At 41.1% G+C, this 12,529-nt stretch overlaps 2 protein-coding genes across 2 annotated transcripts; one reads left to right on the top strand and one right to left on the bottom strand.

The window, feature by feature from the left end:
* Positions 1-5,710: 5,710 nt before the first annotated feature.
* Positions 5,711-7,375, top strand: LOC121900505 (pollen-specific leucine-rich repeat extensin-like protein 2). The gene has a single exon (XM_042416916.1). The coding sequence runs from the start codon at positions 5,711-5,713 to the stop codon at positions 7,373-7,375; it is 1,665 nt and encodes a 554-aa protein (XP_042272850.1).
* A 1,383-nt stretch (positions 7,376-8,758) lies between these two features.
* On the bottom strand, positions 8,759-12,521 carry sft2d2a (SFT2 domain containing 2a). Its single transcript, XM_042417278.1, has 8 exons — positions 12,295-12,521; positions 12,117-12,206; positions 11,762-11,847; positions 10,878-10,959; positions 10,409-10,444; positions 9,360-9,418; positions 9,247-9,276; positions 8,759-9,159 (listed from the first exon to the last, which is right to left on the bottom strand). Exons 1-8 carry the CDS (start codon positions 12,358-12,360, stop codon positions 9,120-9,122), a joined length of 489 nt encoding a protein of 162 aa, XP_042273212.1. The 5' UTR covers positions 12,361-12,521; the 3' UTR covers positions 8,759-9,119.
* Between the last annotated feature and the right edge of the window lie 8 nt (positions 12,522-12,529).

The raw sequence follows: 12,529 nt of genomic DNA, 5'->3' as shown, positions 1-12,529 counted from the left end.
ATTACAAGACACCAAAATACAGCTGCAGTGGTGAAACATTTGTCAAACACAGACGAGAACAAAACTTACATTGCAAATAAAGAACTTTGTCTTCTGTACCGAGTTCTACAAATAAAATCAGCCACACAAAAGGTTCCCTCCCTGAAACACACATCCAGGTTTTTATAACCATCCAGAAAAAAGTCATCAGAAAAACATTTCACTACAATAAATAGTGTAGCCCTTAAATCATCATGAGTAATAAAATATAAAATGGACTTCATCTTCAGTCTCAGCTTCATCACTTATCAAACAAAGTCTTTTCTCTTCAGGTAGAGAAGTAAACTGACCTGTTCCTACAACTGATGGTGATGTAGCTGAATGCAACTGTGCACACAGAGATCTTTGACTTTGGGATAAATTCTGCTTTACATGAGCGTCTACACTGTAGTTGTTTTTCATCAGACAACATTTTCTTTATTTAGGTTTGTACCAAACATCAACAGACCATCTTTCTTTGTACATCAGGAAGAGTTAGTTGCGGTGGGAATCATGAATATTATGCTGTAATCTGTTTTGGAAAATAAAAAAGAATCAATCATACAAAATAAGGATTTCACCTCATTAATCCAGAGGTGTCCATGCAAAATGTCCCAATCAAAAATCTTTCTAGTGAGCCTCTGTTGAGGCGTGTTCGCAACTCTGTTCCACAGTCAGATCATCTCACATTTCTGACATTAGGTGGTTTCATCCCATATCACCACTAATGACCAAAACTGTTGTAAGTTTATGAACTCCCAAAAACCCATCGAATAGCTGTGTAATGTTTGATGTTACAATTCACATGTCATCACCAAATGACATATAACTGAAACATGACACACACAAGACTTATACAGTTGTGTATAAGTACAAAATCCCAGATCTTTACAGAGTTTGCCTTTGATCAGCATTGATCCCAGTTCCCTACCTGTTGAATTCACTAAAACACTACTACCCTAATTATAAGTGAGATGCTCATCCAAAATAAAACCTAAATATTTATACTGGTCAGCATATGACAGCACTGTTGAACCAAGTTTAAAAATAACTGCACTTCTTGCAACTGATTGCTGCCTGAAATGTGCTATTTTTGTTTTATCTTGGTTTACCATAAGTCTCCATTTCCAGCACCATTCAGCATGAACATTTCCTGTAGATCTTTTTCATGTTCTGCTAGTAAAATTATATCATCAGCATAAAGTAAATAAAATAAATCATCTCCCAGTTTACAAGATTTCATTTAAAAGCTAAATCATGAACATAAACAGAGAACAGTGTTGGTGACAACACGTCTCCTTGTTTAACACCAAACTGTTGGAAACCATCTTGTTTTAAACTCATTAACTTGAACACAGGCAACAGGTGCTCAATAAAGAGACTTAATGGCATTAAACAATTATCCATCAACTCCTGAAGTTAGCAAGAGAAGAGGTCTCTATTTACCCAATCAAACACCTTCTGAAAATCAATAAAACATAATAATGTAGACGTATTTTCCTCAATTCTTGTTTTGACAGCTGATGTAACAGTATATATATGTAATCAATAGCTCTAGCTTTTTCTGAAGCCATTTTTCCTACCAGCAAACTTGTCCTACAAGTCTGTGATTAAAGAGCAATGAATACATTTATACACGGTGCTGATAAGGCTAATGCCTCTATAGCTAAGTGCTAATTTGGGATCATTTGTTGATGCTTTAGGGATAAGTTTAATGTTGATCTTATACCACTGAGAAGGAATAATGCCATCATCAAAACAAACCTGAAATAGCTAAAACAGAAAATAATTTAAATAATTTAGGAGACCTCTGCACTTCATTAAAAATGTCATTGTTACCAGTAGATTTCCTGAATTTACTCTTTTCAGTCACCTTTTATATACATATGTATGTATATTCTGACTGAAGATTTCACCCTTTCTGTATGTCCGTGTGCATCTTCCTGAACATTGTTCTTGGAACTGTATGTAAGTGATGAACGAGAAACCGGAGTCAAATTCCTTGTATGGGTAAACACACTTGGTGACTGGTCCCTACAGGTGAGTTGTGATATCCAGTGGTGAGGTGATGTTTATCCACATTGTGCTTGCAGTTCACACTGGATTGTGAATTTGTCGGTCAAAGTTGGTGTTCACAGGACATTGTGTTGATGGTCTGGTCAGTGAGAGGTTTGTAAATCTCACTGATGTGTTGTTGGCCAGCATTCCTGGGGGGTTGAAGAAAGAGCCATCCTGTTGCTTGAGGATTCATACCGTCTGCATTCAAACATGAGGAGACTTTCCCTACAATATGTTACTGTCTGTTTAATCACCTGTCGCTTTCTGCTTCTCCAATATGATGAAAAACAGGAAATACTATATGTCTTAAAAAATTTAGACAGATTGGTAATGAATTTGTAATTATTTCAAATACAGGGGGAGATTTATATTTAGCAAGTAGAATTGTTTATATATAATATACAATATATTCCTCAGTGTTGTTGTTGTTGACACTGGTGGAAAAGCTGTTCTGTGTGAGAAGTTTAAAAGCTGTTAGTGACAACATCAGACACTATTAAGCAGTGATTATTTAAGAAATATATTCTTCCCTCACATTTGCACCATTTCCAATTGAACTTTTTACTCCATAATTCCAAATTCTGTCTGTATACATTAAATAGATACTTTATGCAGTGTAGCACAAATGTACTCAGTTCTCTGAAGGCTAATAAGATGACACCTACGCAGATGCGCCTGTGTAATCTTTTAATGCAGTTTTAAGTTCCAGACAATTATATTTCTGCACATGCATTTGTCTATCAGATATAGAAAGAAGAGTTTGTCCTGCTCTAGATGTTTATAAGTAAAAAGGTACTGTTGTTGATGAGAAATTATATGACTGGAAAATATAAACTCCAAACTCATAATTCCAGAGTTATATCCTGACCCCAATTCTGATATATGTCCAGTAATTAATTGGTTAAAGAGGATTATTTAGTAAAAAGGTCAACATTTAACTATACTTAAACTGTGAAACCAAGACAGTAGAAACAAAACAGTATAAACATCTGCAAATACAAATACAGTTTTCAAAGGTTTTTTCCAATTTTTTTAATGTCATTTTCCATACTGTGAAATTTTGAACTGTATTGAAAAAGTATACAAAAAACATTTATATTTTTGATGTATTTAATGAGAGAAAAGTGCCGAATTAAATGGGTGAGAGTAATGGGTGTTTGTGTGTGTATGTGTGTGTATGCGTGGGGATACACACACACACACACACGCACACACACACACACACACACACACACACACACACACAAACATAACAGGGATTAGGAAATGCATAAATATATGAAATGCATGCATTTCATATATTTATGCATTTAATAAGAGGAAAAATGGGAAGGTAAAGGGGAGATTAGGGGTGAGGGTTAATAGTATTGGGGAGTAGGGTTAATGGAGTAGGATTAGTGGTTGAGGTCTGGTCTTGTATCTTGCATGATGGGGTTGGGTGGTGTGGTGATGGGAGAGATGTGCAGGATGGAGAGCTCCAGTTTATTTGAATAACTGGCGGAATCTTTTCCACAGAGATTTCTTCTTGCTTTTCTTGGGCTCTTTGGCTTCGATCTCAATCTCTTCCATCTGCCTCTCCAGATCAGCCATCCTGTCAATCAAGCCTCCGCTGGCTCCCTCCTTCTCCTCGAGGGTCTTGTTACTGAGAGACTCCAGTAGAAGGGACTTTTCCTCCTTCCACTGGCGCCTCTCGTTCTCGAGGTCCTCTTTAGCCTGCTTGAGTGCTGCCAACAAACGGGAGGTCTCATCCTGCTGTTTGGCCAGGAGACGGGACCTGTCCTCCTCCCACTGGTCTGTTTTGTGTTGCAGGTCCTTGTTTGCCTGGACCAAGGTAGCCTCCATTCTAAATGTTAACTCCATGTTTTGGGCCAAGACCATTTCCATCTCTCCCTGCTCTTTCTTCTCAGCCTCCAGAGCGTTCTCTAACTGCCTAATTTTATTAGACGCTTCACTGTTGGCCTGCCTCTCTTTGGATAGCTGAGCCTTTAGAAATCCTTGCTGGAGGTTTGCCTCTGTTGTTTGGCTCTTCAGCAATTGTTTCCATTGCACTACCTCTTTTAGCAGGATTTCTTTCTCCTTTGCCAGTTTGGAGATCTGCTCCTCCTTCTCTTCTCCGATCCTCTGAAGCTCAAGCTCAGGGATTTGGAGCAGAGCCTGGTTGGTCTGCTCACAGTAGACCTCCACACTGGTTTTCTGCACTGGACATGCAGGCTGTTGTCCTGCTGTCACAGTGAGCCCTAGATCTGCAAATAATTTGGTTAATATGGTTGGATGTGGCTCCTGAGGAGCTGCTGCAGGCTCTGGCTTTTGGAGGGCTGTGGCAGGCTCTGGCTCTTGGAGGGCTGTGGCAGGCACTGGCTCCTGAGGAGTTGTTGCAGGCTCTGGCTCTTGGAGGGCAATGGCATGCTCTGGCTCCTGAGGAGCTGTTGCAGGCTCTGGCTCTTGGAGAGCTGTGGCAGGCTCTGGCTCTTGGAGGGCTGTGGCAGGCTCTGGCTCCTGAGGAGCTGTTGCAGGCACTGGCTCTTGGAGGGCTGTGGCAGGCTCTGGCTCTTGGAGGGCTGTGGCAGGCTCTGGCTCTTGGAGGGCAATGGCATGCTCTGGCTCCTGAGGAGCTGTTGCAGGCTCTTGCTCTTGGAGAGCTGTGGCAGGCTCTGGCTCCTGAGGAGCTGTTGCAGGCTCTGGCTCCTGAGGAGCTGTTGCAGGCTCTGGCTCAAGGGGAGCTGTGACAAGCTCTGGCTCCTGAGGAGCTGTGACAGATTCTGGCTTTTCAGGTGGTGTTGCAGACTCTGGCTCTTGGGGAGCTGTGACAGGCTCTGGCTCTTGGGGAGCTGTGACAGGCTCTGCCTCCTCAGGTGATTTGGCAGGCTTTGACTCTGGAGCTGTGGTTGGTAACTCTGGCTCCTGTCTCATCTGACCCTGCCTGAAATGTCGTCTCGGCAGGGCAGGGTAATCAGCTTTGTTATGTACCTGGCAGTACACCAGGTTGCTCCCCTCTTGGAGGTTTTTCTTCCATGGGTTTACCGGCTGGGGTTTTTCTTTCTTTTCCTCCACCACCGGTTGAGGTTTCTCCCTTTCCTCTTGGTCCTTTTTGCTGGCCCGGTCTTCAGTCTTGACAGACTTTTTTTCTGGGCTGAGGGGAGCACCACCCTGATTGGAGGTACGCGGGATATGTTTGATGATCCTCTTGTTCCTGCCTTTCTTGCTTTTTTTGTTTCCACTTGTCTCCATCTTGAGATCGTTTCTGGACGCACTGGTTCACAGTAAGTGTTCACAGTAAGTGTTCACAGCAAGTGTTCACAGTAAGTGTTCACAGTAAGTATTAACAGTAAGTCTGTGTCTCACAGCTGAGATTACTTTGTGACATCACCAGTTTTTATGATGCATTAAAGGCCTCATTTGCATATAGCATTCTAGAATCTTTTTAAGTAAATATATGTATTAAGTTATTCTAGAATGCTATATGCAAATGAGGCCTTTAATGCATCATAAAAACTGGTGATGTCACAAAGTAATCTCAGCTGTGAGACACAGACTTACTGTTAATACTTACTGTGAACACTTACTGTGAACACTTGCTGTGAACACTTACTGTGAACACTTACTGTGAACCAGTGCGTCCAGAAACGATCTCAAGATGGAGACAAGTGGAAACAAAAAAAGCAAGAAAGGCAGGAACAAGAGGATCATCAAACATATCCCGCGTACCTCCAATCAGGGTGGTGCTCCCCTCAGCCCAGAAAAAAAGTCTGTCAAGACTGAAGACCGGGCCAGCAAAAAGGACCAAGAGGAAAGGGAGAAACCTCAACCGGTGGTGGAGGAAAAGAAAGAAAAACCCCAGCCGGTAAACCCATGGAAGAAAAACCTCCAAGAGGGGAGCAACCTGGTGTACTGCCAGGTACATAACAAAGCTGATTACCCTGCCCTGCCGAGACGACATTTCAGGCAGGGTCAGATGAGACAGGAGCCAGAGTTACCAACCACAGCTCCAGAGTCAAAGCCTGCCAAATCACCTGAGGAGGCAGAGCCTGTCACAGCTCCCCAAGAGCCAGAGTCTGCAACAGCACCTGAAAAGCCAGAATCTGTCACAGCTCCTCAGGGGCCAGAGCCTGTCACAGCTTCCCAAGAGCCAGAGCTTGTCACAGCTCCCCAAGAACCAGAGCCTGCCATGTCACCTGTGGAGCCAGAGCCTGCAACACCACCTGAGGAGCCAGAGCCTGCAACAGCTCCTCAGGAGCCAGAGCCTGCCACAGCCCTCCAAGAGCCAGAGCCTGCAACAGCTCCTCAGGAGCCAGAGCACGCCATTGCCCTCCAAGAGCCAGAGCCTGCCACAGCCCTCCAAGAGCCAGAGCCTGCCACAGCCCTCCAAGAGCCAGAGCCTGCCACAACCCTCCAAGAGCCAGAGCCTGCAACAGCTCCTCAGGAACCAGAGCATGCCATTGCCCTCCAAGAGCCAGAGCCTGCCACAGCCCTCCAAAAGCCAGAGCCTGCAGCAGCTCCTCAGGAGCCACATCCAACCACATTAACCAAATTATTCGCTGATCTAGGGTTCACTGTGACAGCAGGACAACAGCCTGAATGTCCAGTCCAGAAAACCAATGTGGAGGTCTACTGTGAGCAGACCAACCAGGCTCTGCTCCAGATCCCTGAGCTTGAGCTTCAGAGGATCGGAGAAGAGAAGGAGGAGCAGATCTCTAAACTGGCAAAGGAGAAAGAAGTCCTGCTAAAAGAGGTAGTGCAATGGAAACAATTGCTGAAGAGCCAAACAACAGAGGCAAACCTCCAGCAAGGATTTCTAAAGGCTCAGCTTTCCAAAGAGAGGCAGGCCAACAGTGAAGCGTCTAATAAAATTAGGCAGTTAGAGAACGCTCTGGAGGCTGAGAAGAAAGAGCAGGGAGAGATGGAAATGGTCTTGGCCCAAAACATGGAGTTAACATTTAGAATGGAGGCTACCTTGGTCCAGGCAAACAAGGACCTGCAACACAAAACAGACCAGTGGGAGGAGGACAGGTCCCGTCTCCTGGCCAAACAGCAGGATGAGACCTCCCGTTTGTTGGCAGCACTCAAGCAGGCTAAAGAGGACCTCGAGAACGAGAGGCGCCAGTGGAAGGAGGAAAAGTCCCTTCTACTGGAGTCTCTCAGTAACAAGACCCTCGAGGAGAAGGAGGGAGCCAGCGGAGGCTTGATTGACAGGATGGCTGATCTGGAGAGGCAGATGGAAGAGATTGAGATCGAAGCCAAAGAGCCCAAGAAAAGCAAGAAGAAATCTCTGTGGAAAAGATTCCGCCAGTTATTCAAATAAACTGGAGCTCTCCATCCTGCACATCTCTCCCATCACCACACCACCCAACCCCATCATGCAAGATACAAGACCAGACCTCAACCACTAATCCTACTTCATTAACCCTACTCCCCAATACTATTAACCCTCACCCCTAATCTCCCCTTTACCTTCCCATTTTTCCTCTTATTAAATGCATAAATATATGAAATGCATGCATTTCATATATTTATGCATTTCCCAATCCCTGTTATGTTTGTGTGTGTGTGTGTATCCCAACGCATACATATACATACACACACACACACAAACACCCATTACTCTCACCCATTTAATTTGGCACTTTTCTCTCATTAAATACATCAAAAATATAAATGTTTTTTGTATATTTTTTCAATACAGTTCAAAATTTCACAGTATGGAAAATGACATTAAAAAAATTGGAAAAAACCTTTGAAAACTGTATTTGTATTTGCAGATGTTTCTACTGTTTTGTTTCTGCTGTCTTGGTTTCACAGTTTAAATATAGTTAAATGTTGACCTTTTTACTAAATAATCCTCTTTAACCAATTAATTACTGGACATATATCACAATTGGGGTCAGGATATAACTCTGGAATTATGAGTTTGGAGTTTATATTTTCCAGTCATATAATTTCTCATCAACAACAGTACCTTTTTACTTATAAACATCTAGAGCAGGACAAACTCTTCTTTCTATTTCTGATAGACAAATGCATGTGCAGAAATATAATTGTCTGGAACTTAAAACTGCATTAAAAGATTACACAGGCGCATCTGCGTAGGTGTCATCTTATTAGCCTTCAGAGAACTGAATACGTTTGTGCTACACTGCATAAAGTATCTATTTAATGTATACAGACAGAATTTGGAATTATGGAGTAAAAAGTTCAATTGGAAATGTTACAGATGTGAGGGAAGAATATATTTCTTAAATAATCACTGCTTAATAGTGTCTGATGTTGTCACTAACAGCTTTTAAACTTCTCACACAGAACAGCTTTTCCACCAGTGTCAAAAGGGGAAGATGGGTCACCTGCGGGAAGGGCATAGGACGAAGCACTTGTATTACTGTATCACACAGAACTATATTCATTTAGAAGGAGAAATGACAACCAAACCTGCATATCTGTATTCCAAATATGTGCACACGTCCGCTAAAAAGCATTTTCACGATTTCAGTTTTCTGTGTATGTCCCGGTTTTTAGGGTCCGACCAGCACCACTTTTGGCCAGGAACACCGCGTCACCATCCGACCAGTGTTTGCTGGGATACTTCAGTTCACACTTGATACCCTGGCAACTTTTGCATTATGCTTACTTCTCTGGTCTGAGGTTACACTTACATCTATTCCGCTCAGGGTTGGAAATAATGAGGCTGCAGTGTGGTCATTCACAAAACCAGTAACACTTTCATTTATTACAAATATTTACACATATTACAAAATAAGTCAACGCTCAATAAATTTGGTATAAACAAGAGGTAATTAATGCGTACCAAAAAAAATCTGTCAGTGATTAAATCAATGAAGCATAAAAAAGTAAAATAAGCATCTTCAGAGATAAAACATGTGTCTTGTTCACTTATCAACAGAGGATGTGCAGCATGAGGAAGAGTCACAGAAGCTCTGAAGCAACTGTTGCAGCAACTTCAATAAAAGATTTGCCCCTTTCTAAAAAGCAAAAAAAAAAACAAAAAAAAACAACACTTCATCCAGATTGAACCTTCGGTACAAAGACAGGGCTCATTTCAAGCACATAGACACTATCTTCATTATTGCGTCCCTGGAAAGAAAATTGCATAAATTAGACACGCACAATGAACATACCTTTATGCTGCTGATTAGAATAAATGCTGTTAAAACTACAAACCTGACAAACGGGATGTATGACAGGCTGTACCTGTAAACACATCACAATCTTTGTCACAAATGAACGTAAGCAGGAAAACAATCAGTTAAAACTCAAGAGGAGTGGTGACTCACCAGGTAAATGATAAGACTTGTAAGATGCAAAATAACAAAGCGAGTCCAAAGTTCTTCCACTGTGAGGAAAAGACACAATTACTGGCTAAGATAAGCATTTAATTCCGTACATCTGCAACATGATTGTATATAAAGATGGACGTCATGACAGCTCCCTAAAAGTGACGCCAAAACATCTCGATCGCCCCCTGGTGGCTGACTGCAGTATAGGTCATAAGTCCCACCCCTCCATGTTAGTGGATGGGACATCAACCAAACTAAAAAAATCAAACATCAAACGTCAAATAATTTTTTCCCAAAGATGGTTTCTTTTATGTTAGGTAGTTCTTATCCAAGTCATTATTATTCTTTTTTTATGTCATACAAGCAAAATGGCAGCTCTAAGAAAGGAGATATTTTGGCTTTTTGCATAGCAGTAGAAAGTAGAGACACGTCATCCATATTCATATGCAGTCAATGATCTGTAATTATCTTAAACCTGCAGTGCGGGACTTTTACATATAAATGCACGTCTGTTACATTCAAACCCTTCCCAAATGAGTTCACACCATGCTGATTAAGTCTATCACTGCCAGATAAATATCTCTGTATTTCACAGTATACAGAGTTTTAAAATCTGGTGTCGGGTTTGACATTCCCATGCTGGCTGGATGAATGCATACGGTGCATGCTCTATGGGCAGAGCATGCAAACTAGAGACTTCCATGACTAACTTCCTGTTAGCTCTCTGCTAACTTGAATGGGGATAAAATTATTTAATTGTGCAGCTCTTCTAGACTTTTTAATTGTTATCAGACTGAAGGGATGAAATTCTGATAGTGAACTAAGTCATTTCGTGGGAGTTGTGTGATGCTCAAAACAATTAATCCACCATTTTACAGCTGCAACACTAGCCACGGATTAAGCTATGGCAGAGACTATGACGTAAGCATGTGTCAACAGTGTTTTTGTAATTACTCTCACTGCCAGAGGGGGGAAACAAAAGTCCTGCACTCCAGCTTTAAGTTAGAAGTGATGATAACTTGTCCTTTTCTTCTTAACTCACTCACCCAGAAGGCTGCGCAGAGAGTCAACACAAGACAGGTCTGGAATAATGAATGGGACAAATGTCATTAAATACATGGATTTTATACATTCTGGTTGCTGTTTGGTTATGACAGAGTGGCTGCTGACTCAGCTTTCACAAGATTTTCAGATACAGTGTACATAATCCAATTTAAGAGGCAGGGTGGAGTTATTTCCATTAAATTTATCATTGATGCTTGTTAAGTTTTCTTTCCCTACAGTATGTGTGCCTGAATACATTTCCTGGTTAAAGAAGGAACAAGTTATCAGTTTTCAATCCAGCTTCACATATTCCTCTTTTATTTCCTTTTAAATCTGTATAGAGTGAAAGTAAATAGGTTTAATGTTGGAAAAGTAAAGTAGTAAAAAGTAAGAAGTATTTTTTTTTCAAGTGAAGAACTGTAATGGGGTATGTAACACAACAAAAGAGGAAAATGAGGCTTTTGTGCTCACAATCATAATTGTGGTGGCCAGCGCTCTTGTTTTGTCACACATCCTTTTCAGCTGCTTCAGTGGCCCCATCAGAAACATGGTGCTGTGGACAGAATCATAGATAAAAAGTAAATAATTTAAAGAATGTATTCACAATTCATTATGTTTGCTGCACACATCAATGCTAACTACTGGTCTTATTATACAAAGCCCATTTTACAATAAATCCATCATTATCTTAATGATAACTGACTTTCAGGGGTGGAAGAAATATTCAGATCCTTTACTTAAGTAAGAGTAGAAATACTGTCATCTAAAAATACTCTGTTACAAGTAAAAGTGTTACTTAAGTAAAAGTACAGAGGTATTGTTGTCAAAATCTACTATAAGTATCAAAAGTAAAAGTACTCACTATGCAGACTGGCTTCCTGTAGAGTGTTATATTATTATAGTATATTATATCATTTTTATCACTAATTAATACATGTAAGAGCATTTTAATGTTGTAGTTTATCATTGTGGCGCAAATTTTAGATATTTTGGGTAGATTAATAGTGATAGTACTGCATCATATTATATAAGTGCATCATATATTTTTACAATAATAATACACCTATTTATATAGCACCTTTTGCACAAAGTACATTACATTTTAAAAAAGGAGAGGAAAGAGCAGACAATTCAAACAACTTTATGTAAAATATTATTTCTGAAAAGTAACTAGTAAGTATATAAATGTAGTAAAAAGTACAATATTTCCCTCTGAAATGTAGAAGAGTAGAAGTACAAATCAGCATAAATGAAAATACTTAAATACAAGTACTTAAAATGTATACAGTACTTGAATAAATGTACTTCATTACTTTCCACCAGTGCTTTCTGCTTTTTGTCTTGTTGACACTGACCTGCACAGAGCACATAGGTTCCCAAAGGTGTAAAAGACGATGAAGAGAATGAGGCCAATCCTGGGGAGGAAGAGCATACACACTCCCTGCAAGACACACACATGTGGACAGGTGATTTACGGCATCTGGACTTTGTGGGTCACACATAAACTAAAAGTCTCCTGTCTGAGCTGTAGTTGGCACTTAAAGGCAGGACTGGCTGCCATATGAGTGAACATCACATCTTCAGCATTCCTCAGAGCAAGACGGACCGGTAAGGCCACATCAACTCTCCCTTCTGTGCTCTGTCTTTCTTATTGTGGAGATCATAACACAACAACAAGATATGATTACTGACATTATTACAGATCCTTACCAAAATAGTGCAAGCGCCCCCCACCACAAAGCAGGCGATGAATCCCTTCACACGTGTTCCCCAGCCAAGAGTCGAGGCTTCATTGGCAGTCTGCGTGAACACAGTTTGATTGAATCATTAATTGACAGCTCAGTCGGGGTGACAGTTTGAACAGCATAAAGTTTGAGTTTAGTTTTACCTGTAAAATATTTCTGTCTTCTCTGCGCGCCTCTTCGCCACTCAAAACCGATTTTAATTTATCCATATCTGAAGATCCGGAAAAATCGACCGGTGAATTAATAAAGTTGTTTCCTGGAGCGAGAGACACAATTTGCCAGTTTCCTCAAATCTGTGGATGCGCAACGTCACATGTCTTCTGACGGACTGGGGCCGACAGGTAGCTCACCTGTCCAGCTGGATGACTTCAGGTTAGT

Source organism: Thunnus maccoyii, chromosome 7, assembly GCF_910596095.1.
Source record: "Thunnus maccoyii chromosome 7, fThuMac1.1, whole genome shotgun sequence".
Lineage (NCBI taxonomy): Eukaryota > Metazoa > Chordata > Actinopteri > Scombriformes > Scombridae > Thunnus > Thunnus maccoyii.
The sequence above is the reverse complement of the archived record's forward strand: the minus strand, read 5'-3'. Positions and strand labels throughout refer to the sequence as shown.